This window comes from Manduca sexta, chromosome 9, assembly GCF_014839805.1.
Source record: "Manduca sexta isolate Smith_Timp_Sample1 chromosome 9, JHU_Msex_v1.0, whole genome shotgun sequence".
In the NCBI taxonomy this organism is placed as follows: domain Eukaryota; kingdom Metazoa; phylum Arthropoda; class Insecta; order Lepidoptera; family Sphingidae; genus Manduca; species Manduca sexta.
In genome coordinates this window covers 9,450,068-9,469,012 of record NC_051123.1, presented here as the reverse complement: position 1 = coordinate 9,469,012, position 18,945 = coordinate 9,450,068, and the positions used below count along the sequence as shown (strand labels likewise).

Genomic DNA, 18,945 nt, shown 5'->3' with positions numbered 1-18,945 from the left:
CAGATACTGCTTTGGTATAAAGCCGTGATGTTCATTTGTTGTCTTTTTGTAAGTTGTTTTCGTAATGACTTCGATCTAGATATCGTTTCTTTTTTTAGCCTTTACTCTATTTCTTTGAATACTTATATAAATACTTTGTCGTCAAACGCTTAGTAAAACTTAACCCTGCTCGTTTCTGTTCTGGTAGAAATGAACTTTGTGACGATGACGTTAGCTGCTAATTTCAATCGTTAGTTAATTGGGTATATTGGTATATTACTTTATTGGACACTTACTGGGTTTCACATATGTTTGCGTAATGGTCTTAGCTTTGCCTCCGATGTGGATTTGTTTTAATTTACTCACTTTGTTTATTGTTGAGTACATATTAGAGAATTTAAGATATTAGATATGTCGAGTTACGGTTCAGGAACTGAAGAGTCGACTCGTGGATTGGCTAATAGCTGTATAGGCAAAGTACTTAATTAAAGGAATTAAAGTAATACATTCTCAAGGAAAATATAGCTTTAGATTACAGATCAGTTGTATTTGTGGAGTCAGTAGAGGCTTCGAATCGTTCCACCAGTTTAAACGTATGTGCATTGTGCATTGTGCATCCATCCAACTTCGCGACCAGAGCGATTTACAATACTGTAACCGTTAAAGAGTAATATCAGTTTGTAGTTCGACTCGTTGCTATGGTCAGACAACTAGCTTCTTTATTATACATTCGTCTGTAGAAAATATGCAAATGACACAGACGTAATTTTTTATTTGTATTCATGTATATTAATGTTTTAAAATATGGTCGACACCGCAAAAAATATCATATTTGGCACTCTGGGTAATACTAATTAGTCTTAGTAAAAAAACCAGCTCTGACTGGATTTGCGAAGATAAAAATAACAGAATTAGGTCATTACCAATGGAAGTTGACGTATTTGAATAAATATATTTACATTAACGACATACAGAATTACAATAATATACCCACCAAGAATACATTAAACTATTATGTATACAGAAATAGCACCGGTCCAACGTACCACGGAGATGGAGGCACTAGGCAGTGTCATAAATAATAATAATAATATGTCCAGTAATAAAAACACGCCCAGTTAAAGCCTAATGACGGTTCTAGAATCATCTTAGTCGTTTCGATGGTAGCGTGGTTCAGCTTGTTGCTATAATAGGACGATAGATGAGGCCGGATGGCGGACTATGTATAGTGCAGCATAGTGTATAGTTAACGGTAGGTAACTACAGTTACATAATATAAACACGGACACGTGTCGTTGCTCGTATCGCTTATATAACGCGCGCGTGTACGCTTACGATCGCCCGCCGCCCGCCAGCAGCCGATACGCGGGCGCGGCACCGGCCTCGTTCCGGACCTAACATTTTACCTTCTCGTGTTCATGCCATCCTGGTAGTTTTTCCGTTACGATCCAGTTTGTTAGGCGTTCGTTCTCCCTGAACTTTCTTTTCCCCTTGTTAAAATTTGACTAAACATTCATATTTTCTACTTTATTATTCTCTGAATACGAGACATCTTACATATTTATCCTAAGTGTGTGATGTCAGAATTCGCAGTTTTTATCGGCTGGCTTTTTTGTTCGTGATCTAGAACGTTTCTATCGCTCGGCAAAGTCTTGTTATTGCGTCGATTGGCGATATCGATGCTTTCTTTTAGCACGTGTAGCCCCCGTTGGGTGACGCGATAACGTTATCCACTTCGTTTTACAAAGTTTTTAGTCGTACACCTGTTATTTCGCTTTGTTCCGCGTCACTTGCGACTTGGTTTCTGGCGTTTATTCAGATCCTTAAACATGGGACAAAAACAATTTAGATACGCTAAGAAATTTGACATGCCTGTTTTATGTGAATAATATTTATTAATGTTGCATTTTGTTACTCTTTGAAACAAGTTTATGTTTGTGTTTTCTACACGAGTACAAAACAAAATCTATAGCACTTAGATAGGTTCTTTCAAAATATTAAACAGAAACTCATCAGCGCTTCAGTTATGTGCAATGTGCATATAGAAGAAAAGCTTGGTTGGTACAGAGGAAGGATCTGTTTGGTTGGTTGTTTTTGTTTTGAAAATCCACAATGTCTGCCAATTCGGTAGAGAGCGATACCAGGGCCGCATGTTGTGGGTGGATGTACTAAGAGTGTCTGTCGCTGGCAGGCGCGGGCCGCGGGCGGTGCGGCGCTGACTCGGCAGGTGTGGGGCGGGGGCGGGGTGATTGCACGTGCCAATGGTCGCGCCATGCGTTCGGCGCCCTCCCCGCAGGCCGCACTTGTTGAGCGGACAGGCGGCAGGCCGGCCTGACTGCTGACTCGCTCGCTTCACACCATCCATTCTGCCCGGCTCCGTAGTGTGTCCGCACTCGTAGCCACCGCGCCTGTCGCCCGCGCTCCGTCTCATTCTTGCGAGTGTCGAGTACGTGCCGCCGCCGCCGGAGACTATTGTATTGATTTCACTTAGCTAAATGTCATATTTGCTCAATATGATAATGATTCGTATTTCTTCTGTTACATTCACTGCGCCGCGGCGTGCACAATTGCACATGCATTCATTTGTGGTCGTTGATTGATTCAATCAAAATTTATGCGAGTCGTTGATCGCTAACTTAATATTTCGGCGAGGAAGGTTTCTTAACCATTGTTCACGTTATTACGCTGTCTACATAAAAAGTTCCGCCATAACTTTTTGTTTGGAGTATTGTCCCCCGGTTACACAAGTGTCCGACGTCAACACCCCTCGGAGGCACGGATCGGGGTGTGTTTCGTGCTGACGAAGTTTGATATAAAGTTGCGAGGTTTCGAGGGTTTCGGGTGGCAGTAGGCGCGAGCCCCGCACCCGCTGACGCACAGCCGACATCCTTATTAAAGTTACTCTGCCCCGCAGCACTATGAACAAGTGAATAAAACAATTGTGAACTGTAAATATTAAGTAAAATGTTGAGGACACACATGTGCCAATGACAATGAGGCGTCACGTGCGCAGTTAACGAACGCTTCGGCCCATCGTAGAATGGGTATACTCATGGAAACGACCGAAGTGAAACCGGGCACTGGTGGTTGCCGGCGTCGGCGAGCGGAGGCGCAACTGTTCGGCGCGATGGCCGCGCCAGGCGAGTACTACGCGGACACGCTGCACACCATCGCCATCAACACCATGGAAACGGAGTTCGGCAGCATCGTGGAACCGATCCCGATCACGCTGAAGGCGTACAAGCAGTACCAGCACGCGCACCTCAACGGCTACGGGTTCCCGCCGCCGCTGCTGGGCTCGCTGGTCGCGCCGCCCGCGCTGCCCACGCTGCCCGACACGCTGCACGACGCGCCCACCACTTCAACCTTCAACTCCACCGTCGCGGCCCCGCCTCAACAAACTAAACCCCCTGAAAAGGTCACCAGACCTCCGCCTAAGAAAAAATGGATTAAAGAATATTTAGGTGAGTTAATCGCTGACGACCCTCGTTGTACATGCTGTTTGTAGACAGTTGAAGAATTCCATTTTGGTTCATTTGCCCTATTATCTATAGTATTGATCCTGCTTCTTGTTTATTATTTCGAACCTCGTTATATAGCTCATTTCTCAACTTATTTATCTCCTATTATACACAATTTTCTTTAATATGGATATTATCACTGTTATTACGACACGATGTTTGTAAACAACTTTCGAATCGCGTTTGTTTTGATCAATTTACTAGCGACATTTGTACCGTGTTGTTGGCGTCGACAACGCGCTAAATTCGTCAATAAAGATGGATTACTTCGAGATAAACTTACTCATGATAAATGTATTTCATAATTGAGCAACTTATCAGTCTTTTGCAAGATTGTTCATAGCGGTATACTTTAAATGGCATGATGTATGAGCACACGGCGCGGCGCGGCGTGCCGTTCCATAGGTCACAGACTCGCAGCGAATGCAAGCGTGTGCAGCTCTCGGCCTTACGTCTGACCTCGGCTTGTTTTTGTACAACGCCATCCAAGATCACGACGGATACGCCCATTAGGCGCTAGTATTTACATTTACTATTATAATAACAAAATCTGACAACCACATTGATACCGAAATTATATTACGAATGGAAAGACTTGTAAAAGCGTTTACTAACCGATTGCCAAAACCAGTGTCATTAGTTTTTCCTAGAAGTTTTTCTGATGCGGTTTGTTATGCTTTGACAAAAGAAAATAACATAACGTAACGTGCTCGCGAATGTTTTTTACTACATTAACTTTAATGCCGTTGTAACAACCAGTTATTCTAGTTGTAAATCGGCGCCAATGAAATTAAAAACGAACGCTTCTAAGTAAACCATTAACATAGTTGTTAATTTTGTAAACTTTTACTGATTTCCAGTTTGCGCTAATATTTTTTATATAATTTTTAAATATGTAATTCAAATATTCATTAGGTATCAAATATAAGTGTTTTCATGTAGGTTATATAATATAATCGACATCCGGCTCGGTTTTGTTGTGGCACCGGTCTTGCGCATTGTTCCGACGTTTTTTTTCGTACAAGGCTGCGAACCGTCTCGCGAAATTAATTATATTATACTTAGTTTTTTTAATGAACAAAGTTATTTTTGTTTTTTCATGGTAATATTTACAAAATTCTAGACTATGGGCAGGGACAGTGAGACACATTAGAAGGCAGTGTTTGTTCGTGTCAAATTTAGCAAACAGAATCAAATTTAAACATCAAATTTAAAAACAGGCAACAGACAATATCCCTACGTAGGTACTAGGCCATCAGAATACAGGAAGAAGTGTAGTCAGCACTCGGCACATGACAACAATGCATGTGCCGTCAAGGTGTTCTCGTTGTTAAGGCCGCTGTCGTAACGCAACGCCACATCACACATGTGGCGTGTGACACACATACATACCGATACCATGTGTAGCTGATTTGGCATATACGTGTCACATGCACGTGCTTAAAGCATAGAATGGCGTGATTTGTTTGTTTCGAATACAAGGAAAAAGAAATTAATGTACTTAAATTTGTGTTTTTAAATATAATAACTAACATTGAAATGTTTTGTGTTCAAAACAGGGCATTGCAGTTTCTTAATCTATTTAATTTATATTGACCTATGCGACACGTTGCAAAAAACTAAGTTTGGCATAGCTGAGATAAATTTTCATGCTTGTGTGGAGATCGTTAACTACGTAAAATATGCTATGATCTATGTGATATTTCTTCAGAGCTAAGCTAAACTAAGTTGCTTGGTTTTATGTCTACAGCTCGCATTAGTAATATTAAGTATTCCTATTCCACAATATTAATTTCGAAAATTTTCCTTTGGCATTAAAATAATTAATTCCTCTTCGCATGCATTACCATATTTAGCGATAAATTAATATGGCTTTAATGCACATAAGTAAATAATTACTTATTAAATGAGAGGAAGAATCCATATTGCGGTGGCGAGCCTAGCATTTTTAGTTCATCAGACAAAGCTTGGTTTGTCTTTGAATACTAGGATAACATAACCATAATCAGCTTTGTTCTTATGAATGTTGATGGTTTTTGGGTTTCTCAAATAAGTCAATACACAACAAGGATTGTATAGACTAGTCGTAAAACCACAATCTTATATTTTTCTTTATCATATACCAATACGATCCAGTAAGTTAATTTTTACTATACGTGTCTGATTGGCTAATTATATTAAATTTCATTCCATATCCCCGAAGCCTCTCCCTTCAACCATGACACTAATTCGGGTAATTTTGATTAAAATTATTTTCCACGGTCTCAACTAATGTTCTATATAAAGAGCTTTGAACTTAATTACTCAATCCTTGAACAGTTCGGTCTAGAATAACTTTGTATAGTTCACATAATTATCACGTAATCTGGTTATAGTTCGTAACACTGTATTGCTTCAAATGGTTTCGTCATATTTTTGTTAACAATAAACGTGATCGTTTCAGACCTAAGGTAGTTATCGGTGTTGTATTACTTGACAAGGCTGATACGCTTTACTATTGCGGGTAGAATCATTTTAGATTCGACATTTTAAAGTATCAAAACCTCGTGTGATGTTAGTTTTTGATACTTTTTGATACTATCTCCGAAGGATTATGCAGAGGCGCAACCAGGACACCCACTTTTCGCCACATGTGTTGGGTTCCATGATGTGATATGTGAACCTATCTCCATATCAGGCACAGATTCCAGACTCCGAGCTTAGACTGAGCAGAAAAACCCAAATATCACTTTGTCCGACTTGGGATTCGAATCCAGGTCTTCAGGGCGCTGCCTTACCACGCAGTACAACTACGCCACCGAGACAGTCTATTTAGAATTTTCAAGTATAACCTTGTTTATAATTTGTAATCCTAGTTAATACATGAAATGTATTCAGATGGATGAGCTTCGGAAAAGTCGATCTTATAGCGCAATGACCTAGAGCGAAAAATGCAAAACAAATTCACTTTATTGTATATTGCGTCATTGTGATAAGATCCCGGAGCGCCTCGCTCAATAAACTAATCGTAAATGCTATCCACACTAGATAATCCTCGTAAATAATCTCCTAGGACTGTTACCAAAACTCTTTCAATATCTAAAAAGTTCCTGAGCAGCATAAAAAGGCAGTAAAACCACGGGCTGACCTTTAACGACTACTATAAGGAGTTTATTTACTTTCGGCTTCTTCTTAACGTACCTAGTCTTGCCATAAATATTGTAATAAAGAAAAAGAAAATTGTTAACTGCAAATAACATTTATTACTTTTACAGTGTGTCAGTTTAATACATAAATATAAAACAATTAAAAATATAAAAAGCTTATTCGAAGTGGTCTCCATTGGCTGCAATACAGTCCTTTAAACGATGAGGCCAGTTATCAATAGAAGCACGCACTCTTTCCATGGGAAAATTCTTCACTGCCAATCGTATAGATTGTTTTAGGGACTCAAATTATCATGGCGTTTAGAGCAAGCTGTACTCTCTAAAACTGACCACAAATCATAATCCAGCGGATTAAGATCGGGACTAGACGACGGCCAGTCTTCAGCTCTGATGAAGTCCGAAACGTTCGATTCCAACCAAGACTGCGTGGACCGAGCTTTATGACCCGGCGCCGAGTCTTGCTGGAAGGACCATACTTGGTTATTGAACATGGTGATGTTAAGGGGCTTAACTACCTTCTCAAGAATGGTATCTTGATACACTTGTGCCGATGTTTTGATACCTTTTTCACAAAAATATGGCTCAGTCACTCCTTCATAGCTAACACCCCACCAAACCATCACTGAAGTCGGATAATGTCCACGTTGCACTCTGTCGACTAATTGGGAAGCTTCCTTAGAGCTTTGAGCATAAATACGGTCATTTTGTTTGTTAAAATGTTGCTCAATTGTAAAAATTTTCTCATCCGTAAACAAAATTTTTCTGTGACCTCCCTTTGCGTACCGCTTCAGTAGTTGTTTCGATTTTACCACCCTATTCTTCTTTAAATTATCAGTTAAGAAATGGCCAGTGCGTCTCTTATAGGCTGCAAGTCCTAAGTCATCTTTTAAAATACGCGACATGGTTCTAGGTGCTATCTTCATTTCCCGAGATAAAATCTTTTGCTTTCGGACAGGATTTCTTCGAATTCTTTCCCTTACTGCTTTGACCACCTTTTTCGTACGAACACTACGTGGACGGCCAGATCTTTTCTGTCACAAACAGAGGAGGTCTCATTGTACCTATTAATAGCCCGGTACACAAACATTTTACTAATACCAAGTGTATGGAGAGTTTTAAAATTGCATTTGGCTCCATACCTACTTTGTGTAATGCTATCACAGCGATTCGGTTCTCTTTATCACCCCACACCATTTTAATATCGCAAAATATTTTACAATGTATTGGCGCCAAAATGAGAAAACACAATGAACAATCGTATAAAAATGACAGATTCGAAATTCAAATGTAATATTTTTTTATAATTAAGTGTAACAGTATTTATGGCCAGACTAAGTAAATAGGATGTTTGGGCCGGCCATCTTGCCGGATCCTAGATATTTAATTTATATTTATCTAAAATCTAGCATGAGTTGACTTGTAGCGTATCGACTAACTGTCCTTTGTGAAAGATTCTCGATTCATAAACCAATTGTCCAGGATTTGGTTTGTGCTATACGTATTATAAAAACACAGTCCCCTTTTCTGTCTGTCTGTATGTTATCGATTTTCTCAAAATCTACAGAACGGATTTTTATGAAATTTTGCATGGAGATAGTTTAAGACCCTGGGAAGGTTATAGGCTATTTTCTATCCCGGGAAAATATATAGCGAGACTTTTATTCCGGAAAACTTCACTCGGGCGACGACGCGAGCACAAGCTAGTTGCTAATAAACATCAAGAAATCCCGGTCTTCTCTCAAGGATCTAAGCGTTATATGTTATGTCATTGTATAAAATATTCTGAATATAAATCGAAATACTCTGCAATATAAGAAAAACACGATACAAAAGATTACATAATTCGATTGGGTCGCCCCAAGCCGCGCGGATGTTAGTAACAAGTCGTTATTACTCGTTCCCATTACGTAACAGAATTGCGAGCCCCAGGTGCTTTGGGCTTTGCGATCTTGACACTGGAGATCTTGGCAATTTATTCTAATATTTTTCCATTTTTTTCTGAAGATATAACATTCAAAACTAGACCATACGAACGCATTACAATACGATGCTTCGTTCAAAGTTCTTTGTAGCTCTAATACTGTTTGAAGGCTCACGTCAGGCTTGCGTTTCACTCGTCTCATCATTCATGTGTTTAAAAAACCTATTTGTATATGACGTAAATCATGTTGTGACACTAAATTGATTTAATGTTCGTTAATAACTTCATAACTATTGATTTGGGCCTGCACCCCTTTTGCCTCATGATTGTTGAACTAGCCATTAGCGTTGGGGTCAAATTGTTTACCCAAACAATTTTAGTTATTGGCTGTTATCCCCGATGGAATAGTTAACCCCTATCATTATCTATTTAATTTAAACGACAGTGATTTACGTACCGTGACGAGCTTTCGTGTTGACGAGATTTTGAAAAACCATTTTATGTTTTATTAAAGAGAAGTATTATTGTAGTCGACTCAACACAGCGCTCGACACCTGCACCATTTTTAATCATCGGCGAAACATTATAGAAAGAAACAGCGATACGTTTACGTAATGACTGGCGGATGACACACGACGTACTGCCATCGGTATCTCGTAATCCAATAAAATGGACGCGTCGCGCCGGTGGCACTCAACACCAACCGACCAAGCCACGTTGCGCAATACACACAATTCTATATATTTATTTTTTTATGAGATTAACTACTTAAATGAGCAGGTTTGCGCTGGACGAGGCGTGTCAAGGATACGCACCGAAATCGTATGATGTTTCCGCGTATGCAAAACACACGGCTTTGAGTTTATGATGTCTTGGTAATGATGTCTGATTGCGTCGCGTGATAATATTATTTTGCCCGTATTTTTGCATGGTCTCTAATAATTTGCATGGACAAATAAATTAGTTGATTTTGTTTCGTGCGTCTGTGTGGAAATAAGTTTGCTCACACCACAATCGGTTTACAACAGTGTAGGTATATAGAGGCCTGAATCATTTGGTTATCGCAACAGTGTTTTGTTTTCATAAACAGTATCTTATCGCGGTTTTCTTTTTCACTCTGCCCGCTCCGCGCCGCGTCCGGGCGCCGTAATCGCCTAGTGAACGCTCCGCCGACTTCGATAGCGCGCCGCCATCGCGTCGTCGCGGCCATTGGCGAGAGACTCAACGCGTGTCGACTCGTATGCGCTCTTTGTTCTAGAAATGTGTGCGACCTCCGTTTAATGGTCAATTATCGAGCATCATTCCGTCGTTCGTTACGCAACATCATTCGTTTAGTCACATCCCCAATTAAAAATAAATACATTGTACGTAATAATATATCTGTCGCGAAAATTTGTTGTTCTTCGTTCGACGTTAAGTGTCAAGGCTGAGGTTGCGGAGTCTAATCCCGCGATTCTAATACACGTGTAGCGCGCCAGTGGAGCGCTGTTAAACGCCTACTATGTGGAGCAACTCGCGCATTCGCGGGGTTATTGACATTGCGATAATGTTATCGCACCTGATGTAAAATCACTATGTTTTGTTGCGAAATTTCGTCTTTAATTGCCTATCGGTCTAGCTCAGCATGTCGTCCGACATGTTATTGATATTGATACCAAATGTTAGTGATACTGAAACTCTTCAATTAATATTAGGTATATTTCTCCATAATAACAATTTTCAGATATGAGGCTCTGTATCCTGGCGACCATTCGCTGAGTTAATAAAGATTTGCCCAATTATGTCGGTATGCCGAGAAAAGCGTCGACATGCGCGTGTGCTCTAAAAGTGCGAATGCGTACGTGCCACCGTGCTAGTTACTAGGACGGCATCATTTCAAAGGATACATAATTTTGCCGTCTCACGAGCCTGCTCGGTTTGCTACCGTAGTCGCAAGGTGTCTGTTTGCCGCCGCGCCGACACTCGAGTCTCGAAGTCGCACTCGGTACATTGTTCTCCCTTTCCCCCGCTTGAGTGCGTTGCATCAGATGCGTTCGGGCAAGTTCGCGCCGCGTGACGGGTTGTCACGTGCTGGCGCGGTGCGGACCCCTCCGCCGTCTCCCCTCTGCAGCCGCCGCCGCCCGCCCCCGCATAGTCCCGCTTATCAGTTTCAGAGGCCGAATCTCCCCATCCCCCTCTACGTTGCGAACCAGTGGCCCTCTGCAGCCCTCTCACTCTGCATACGCTGCAACATACCATTTACACGTAACGCCTTTGTTTTACAAGCAAGGTTCGCCCGACGAGCCGCGGCTACTTATGAGGCCCACTCTGGCTGTTTGTTACAAGCGTTTAATGAAACAGTAGACAAAACCACATTCGTGTATGAAATACAAATTTATAAGTATTTAGCGTTTAAAACATAGTCATAGTAGGTTGTCGGGGTTATCAAAAATTAAACAAACGATAAAATTATGAACCATGTGCAACATTTTACGTGCAATATTTTTTATGTATTTCATAAACAATTTAATTATTTACATATTTAGGTTTCGCAGGCGGTCCAATTCAAGATTTTATTTACTTACTACTAAAACAACCGTAACAACGCGTGACGGGAGAGTTTTCTGTCAAAAATTTGTAAATTATTTGCGTGCATTATGAGCGTTGCTTGAGTAGGAATAGAAGAAAGTAATATTTAAAACCCGATTCACCGGCTAGACGAGTCGTTTAATTATCATACGAACTTTAAACAAATGAAGCGTTAAATGTTTTTTTTTGTTTAAATATAAATATCGTGACTGGTTATTAGCTTTTTAATAGTTGACACAAAAGAAACACATTTTATAAAAGAACCTGCTGTCTACGAAAAAAAACCCAACAACAATCACTTGAAAGAAAAAAGAAATGAGGGAAAAAGTGTCTGGATGTAGGTCCTTGGCGAGGCGCGGCGGCGGCGCGGCGCGGGTAGTCCGGGAGGGCGCGAGGGCCGAACCTCCTCGCACGTGTGGGTGCTTCGTGGGAGATGTTTGCGTGTTTATTGGCATGTAGGCGCGCTCGCGACATGCGCACCGATACCAGGCGCCTTTGACGCAACAGAAGTTTTATTTTTCTTTCTCGTCGGTCGGCTCGGCTCGCCCGTCACATGCGCTTTATTGAAAGCGTGTGAAATGCAGATATGCGTACAGTACATACTACATGTATAGTAAATATTCCTTTTGAACAATTATTTAATAACACTATTTGTATATTAGGTAGGTACCAGCTTTTATAATTATCAGATCAGAGAGGTTTAGAAAATAACTAATCAAAATAAAACATTTAAAACTGAAAAAAACAAACACTAATCAAAAAGCAAGACGTTAATAATTTGTTTATTACAGTATTTGTTAACATAAATTAAATGCGAAATAACTTTGTTTATGCTTTTTATATTAGGTAATTTAATGTAATAAGTGATGCAATGTTTATTTACATCATCCAATGGCATTTACACTGTAGTCACTATGATATACTTTAAATGGTAATTTTCCTATATTTAAATGTAATAAAATAATTCAAAAAGCACTTATGTATCTTTGCTTCAGTGTAACTGTGATGGCAATTTGTGGTCGTGATTGGAAAATGGAGTATTTCAGCGGCAAAATAGTTACGTAACTCACTAATATAATTTTTTCAACACATTTGTTTTGTAAAACATTAAAACGGTTGTTTACAAGTAATGGAATTTGTGCGGTAGTGGTAAGGTTTTCCTTAAAACACGCGTAACTGTCTGAATAAGCATTGGTTTCTTTGTGGCGCAATAACAATTAAAAGGAAAACAACATTTGTCCTCTTGATTCCGTGACGCACCATTACGTGCTATGCGCATTTCCTAACTTTTGACATTGACGATATTATTTGATTAACAAGGAGTTTCCTTTAGGTTGTCTCTTTGTAGTTATGAATTCCTGGTATCAGAGTGGTTATCCATCTCCTGCCCGGCACCTTTGCTTCTGCAGTTTTGTAGTTAATTTGCCCGTAAAGAGCAACATCGTTATAATATTAAAAATTATGAAGCATTGCATGAGACTATGATATAAGCGGCGATATATGCCCAGACGAATGACCGCAGGTTCAAAACCCAAGGGCACAAACCTCCGACTTTTCTAAAATTATATGTGTATTTTTGTGAATTATCGCTCGCTTTAACGGTGAAAGATAACATCGTGAGGAAACCTACATTACCTGAGAAAAATTCTCTGTAGGACTTTTGAGGTTGTTTGAAGTCTACCAATCCGCACTAGGGCAGCGTGGTGGACTAAGGCCAAATCCCTCTCAGTAGTAGAGGAAGCCCGTGCTCAACTTTGGGACAGTATATAATACATTGCTGATATTATGAAGGAATATTTTGGTATTTCGAAATTTTGAACAGGACCAAAAATTGTGTTTTTACAGAAATTAATCGTAATTTTGCATATACCCTCTCGTAACTCCCGCGCCGCCAGGTCTGGAACGAATTGCTCAAGGCGCTTTGCACGATTGAGAGGCATCAACTAGATCGCGCCGGATTACTCTATTCATAACTTCTAAGTTTAACAATTATCACCGTTAGCTTAACTTTTTCATTCATTTGAAGAAGTCGATACATAAACACTTAAGAGTAAATAATTAATAACTTCTTGCGTCATGTACACAGGTCGTCTCAATTTTATAAATAACTGAGTTTGAAACAAAATTAACATTACCCAACACTGAAATCTTTCAGCGTGTCTCGTCAAATGTTTTCTAATGTTGCGTGTTATCGCCACGTTTACCGTTTAAGTAAGTACTCTCGACAAATATACCGTTTTTCCTATTTCCAAAGTATTTGAGGCGTGTTGCGAGAGGCAAAGACGTCATCGGCCAGGGGTTGCATAACCCCCCGCCTCCATGCTCTCCTGGTACACGCCTGCTCCCGACAGCCGAGCCTACATCAAAACTTCTCTACGCAATATTTTTTTTATTTACTTCAATAATTTTATCAGAGAGGATTTATTGTCAACACCAGTTTTCTGATTTTGGCATGTTTTATTTTAGATAGATTGAGGTAAAATTTTGTCTGATTCATTTTATTTTATACATTCCCTAGTAAACAGATGTGGTACTCGTATGTTGTTTTGATCCATCTAGATTTATCTGCGTGCCTTACACATTTTCTCTATAAGTTAAATATTACGCACTCTCTGGAGGCTAGATTGTTGCGCTTTTCTTCCTTTCCTCGTGTCATGCTAATCAAATCTATCTTTATAGTTATACTCTACTCTTATTTACATTCTGTTTGATTTTTAATTACTGTTTACCTCCTATTTACTACCTCTTACACTAATAAATCATTAGGTAAAGAGCGGCATAACATTTATTGAGAAAACACAGATAATAAAACAATAAGGGCCTATTCATAACTTCTTAGTAAATTCTTCTTGTGACATCAATGGTATAAGCCGACTAAATACAAAAGCCACACTCTAATCTATGCTCCCCTAAGTTTTCGCAGTACCGCCAAAAATATTTATTACAACTGATGCTCTGACAAAGCTTTCGAATATATCAAATATATTTAAACATATAAAAAACAGTCCACCGAGTTCAACACACGATCTAACAGATCTGTTAAATATGCAACAGCTATTTGTTTCCTGTGTTGTAATTCTAATACACATTTTTACCGTGTTCCAAATTTGAACTATTTGTCGATTGTAACCACAATGATCTATGTCTATTGAATTATGGGTACCAGCTTCAGTAAAAATTGATAAAAAAGATCCAATCAAGCGCGTCACCATATTGTCTTAATGATAAAAATTATTCTTAATATCAGATTTACTACAATCCTCGTTTCCTACTTTAATATGTCAAACGTATGATCGATGTGTTAATGAGACCAAATTTAAATATTAATTTGAATTAGTTTTTTTATTTTGTTAAGAGGCACCGGCGGTGTTTCGTAACACGTTCGATCAAATACAGCGCCAAATCCTTCAAAATATCTGCTTGCTAAAATTGAATGCTAAGTTATACACTTATGTTTGAAACAAGTGTGTTACTGTTGTATTAATGTCGTCGTATTTAAACTGTTTTGTGACATAGTGTGAAACGTGATGCTTTGCGCATGTGATCTCAATGTTAATACACTATTGTTCTACTACACGTCTCACGTTCTATATTTAGAATTACAATTAAATATACTATAATACGTAGGTCCTCGTGGCCCATCTAGTAATATGTAAATATTATAAACACTGCCTCAGTCATTGGAATTTGGTATTGTGTCCCAAATTCTAAAGGCCTAAAGTGAGAATGAAAACTTGATGCTAAATAGGTGTCAAATTCTAATATACTCGAAAGTCGACCTAAGGCAAATGTTTCTGTATTCTACTTGCTTTTGTTCGCGGCTACACGCGTGATAATGTTTTTACGAGGTAGAACTACCGATTTATATTTTCCAGGGATAAAATGATTATACATATTTTAAGTTAGACCTCTAGCCATGCATAGATGAAAACTGCCATACGATTCCATGCATTAATTACTTTTTACGTTATGCGTGTACATTTATTTTTCTTTTGTTGTTTTGACTCCTAACGTCTGATATTTTAAAAATTTACAATGAAAGTAAAATTGATCAAGCACACAAATAACGCGTCATTAACAAAATTACGATACCAGGCGAGCATAAGACTGTAGTACGTATCTACTGTGGCGTCCTTTGTCACGTGTAGGCCTGGGTGGGGCAGGGGTGGCGCGCCCGACTTCTTTCCGATAGTACACTGTTCACTGTTCAAGCAAGTCTCAACAAGCTTACAGCTATTAGGGACGTCGAGATATTGTCCGCAGTCCGCAAAATTGTTTCCAGTTACGTAAATTGTAAGGGGCTGGTCCCATCATGTGCTACATAGTCTTTATTTTTTTATTCTTATGAGCATCTTTTTGCTTAGAGCAATGAAATGACAGCGCACATCTCGAACTCCTATCCTATAATAATTTTATTGGGTATTTTCAAATTATTATAATTATTATTTCGAATTATTGAAAACCACCCTCTAGGGTTGAGAGCGTCTAAAGCGCACGCTCAAACGTTTGGCTTTATTAAAAAGTCGACTCCTGTCAGATTATTAGTATGTAGTCTATTAAAAAATTAGCCACGGATGAAAATGGTAATTGAAAAAAAAATAACTATTACTTCTATGTATATTATAAGTATTATAAATTCAAATTTCACCAATGCTTTGTTGCTTATGTCTTAGTAATCTGTGTTTAGTGTTCATATTCCGATGTCGTTGTCATTAAGTACGTTTTCTAAAAACAACCAATTAAACAATTGTCGATGATGTATCATATCTCATATAGTTCATAGTGTCGTGTCGGTACATGTAATCTCGCACTTCGAGTATGTTCCCCCCGATTCATGTAAAGTTTATTCTGTTGGGAAGCAGTACAAACTATATAGCAAGGATATTTTTCAAAGTCACGGGCTGAGAGCCGGGTCACCTCGGTTAAACAATTCTAATTCAACATCGAAACGTTTGAATAAATCGGTCAATAACCACTGGGCTTTGTATGTTTTCCTATTATACGCGCCCGTGTTCCTTCGGAGGTGCGGTGACGTCACCGCGGGCCGATGACCGGGACGTCACAGGTCTAATGCTCAGACGACACTACTAGGACAACATGACATTCGAGGAGATTACGCTCTTACAATACGCTAAACTGGCTCGTGTCAATGAGTGAAGGCGTTTCGTGACATGTACGCGGAAAAAACGTGCGTGGCCTTAAACAAGTCTAGGTAGACTGTACTGCGTTGTTGCGCCTGTCTAATCCGCATTTTGAAATGCTTAATTTAACTCAGGTCGCGGCTGTTTAGTGTGAAATTCGTTCATTAGTGTGAATTTTGATTTACTTAAGTGTCCGCGATTACTAGAGGACAGTTATCTGTCGTACTATTAGTTGCCACGACATCCATGCTATTTACATATTTGATAACATACGAAATTATCATTATCTCTCACATTGTAACAAACACAGTACGTGTATAAAACAATACGCAGTATAATCCTAGTTATTTGAGCGAAGTCCATTTGGTGGCGACCAGCGGCCACAAGTAATTTCACGGGCCAGTTACGCTACTTATTTTTTCTGGCGCATCGTCGAGCAGCTGATTTTCGGCGTGGCGCCTACAAACGCCAAACAAACGGTAAGCACGCGCCCGACCACATGTACCGACGTAATTCCCCGATAGACCACGCCCCCTACGCCATCTCTGTTGCGCTCGTACCCACGTATTGCCATTCTCACTCAACATTGCAGCGTGACTGATTTTTATTATACTCTCGGTCGTTATCAACTTTATCTGCTAAAGATAAAGTTCATTGTCGCATGGCGCCTCTCCTCGAGGTCGCATCGTGCTCGTGTAGTTGTCTCGTTCTGCCTACTATTGCTCTTTCGTTTGGTTGCTATAAACGAACTCTTCGCTTTTATATTCTCCTGGTAGTTTGCCGCCACGGATTGCAGCCGTCGACGAGCGGTTGACACGGGTTTGACAAGTGCCGACCGATCGGCGTACCAGCGAACCGCTCGTGTCCGAGAACGTTTGCGGATCGACAAGCAAAACAGTCGTAATCGTAATTAGGCGGGTGATGATTGCTCGCATGATGACGTGAGATTTTTGTTTACAGAGGAGGAGCCGAAGTCGCCGGTGTCGGTGCGAGTGGTGACGGGGGTGCCGGTGTCGGCGCGCAGCAACGGTGTGGTGAGGCCGCCTTCGCCGCTGTCGGTGGTGCCCCCCTGCCCGCCGGCGCCCGTCCTCGCGCCCGCACCCGCTCTGGTGCCCGAGCCGGCCCCCGCGCCCGTCACGGCACTTCCCCCCGCGCCGCTCCTCGATTTCGCACAAGAACATTCCAGGCCGCGTACGACGAGCAACAGTCTTGGGTATGTTATCCTGGTAGTAGCGCGGTGTTCAAACAGCTGGAGATTCGTTCGTGCAGCGCAATCTTTAGGCGCAAATATTTACGACCACGTTCACCGATTACGGCGAAATAAACTAAAATACTTAAACATTCGAATTATTTTCCTAAATTGACGTAGTTTGTCAATACACATTATACATATTTTTTATTACAAAATTGTCCAGTCAATTATTGAAGCGAATAATAAGACTAAGTAGCTAATAGCGTTGCATAATATCGTTACTATGACTAGCACTACTACTTAAAAGTATGCGAATACGAAGGCAAAGAAATAATGTTTAAACTTCATGCAACAATCGATAAATATTTTGTTTGCATTTATTTTATCCAAATATTTGTTTATTAGGAATGGTGTAATTAATTTAAAAAAAACTAAATGCCGATTAAATATTTATTTTATTCTTCTCAGTTTAAAATGTTACTGAAAGTAAAATATACGCATTCAGAACTGAATACAATATAATAATAAATGTATGGATTGTGTCTATTTTTAGTCTGACGTAGGTAAGAGCGGCTGTCAAGAAATAATGGGCTTCAAATTTACACCTTTCGGGACTTTAGTCCGGCAAAATTTCATGTGTTTGTTTAAATAACCTTAGGACAGCGACTGACTGCTCCAGCGTAGTTGTATTGCGTGCGCGGTATGACCTCCGCACTGAGGTTCTGGGTTCAGACCCTTGATCGGAAAGATCGCGTGTATCTTCCCAGTATCAGTCTGGAATGTATTCAAAAAGTGGATGCCCTAGTTGCATCTCTGCTGACCCCTTCGGGTATAAGGGCGTGTTGCCACAATGTCTATTCTATTATCGATGCGCGTCGCATGTTGAACTATTTGTATATAAAGGTTATATGGCGAAGCGTAGCGAATATAAATTTTTACTGTCAAACTATTATCGATATTGCCTTAATTGAAATAATATTTATAATGAATTAACACAACCATAAATTTATTGCTCATCAGGAATTTGTGTTGACTGATATTGAATATTATTTCAATGAAGATTGTGTCGAAAATTCGTTTACCGTAAAAATTTACTAGCTTGGTTCGGTCTTTGATCTTGTAATTTACGCCTCGGACATTGTAACAGAATAAAATAACATAATAAGATTTTATCGATGATACTTGGACGAATATTATAATTATTTTATCAATGGAAAATCAACCTTGTTTATTAATGGTAGGATTTATTTTACAAATGGACTAAATTAATAATACGGCAAACAAATTACTGCCTTATAAAAACGAATTATTTTTCTTTATATTCGTTACGTATCGAATATTGAATCGATATTTGAAACTTTAGTATTGATATTGGACTACTTAATCGTTGTAGTAATATTTTCTGTTCACAAAACTTATAAACCTTTTATCATTATTAATTTAAAATTATAATCAAAACAAAATTACAATCTTTGTT

At 39.5% G+C, this 18,945-nt stretch overlaps 1 protein-coding gene across 5 annotated transcripts in view; it reads left to right on the top strand.

Moving 5' to 3' along the window:
* Positions 1-18,945, top strand: part of LOC115451202 (max-binding protein MNT-like) — a 48,386-nt gene that overhangs the window by 13,442 nt on the left and 15,999 nt on the right. For 4 of the 5 annotated variants that reach the window (XM_037436849.1, XM_037436848.1, XM_037436847.1 and 1 more), the window contains exons 2-3: positions 2,894-3,443; positions 17,237-17,489. In XM_037436849.1, the coding sequence (XP_037292746.1) occupies positions 3,020-3,443; positions 17,237-17,489 (677 nt within the window). In that variant the 5' untranslated portion in view covers positions 2,894-3,019. The remainder of the gene's footprint in view (positions 1-2,893; positions 3,444-17,236; positions 17,490-18,945) is intronic. The other variant, XM_037436851.1, reaches the window with a different exon arrangement.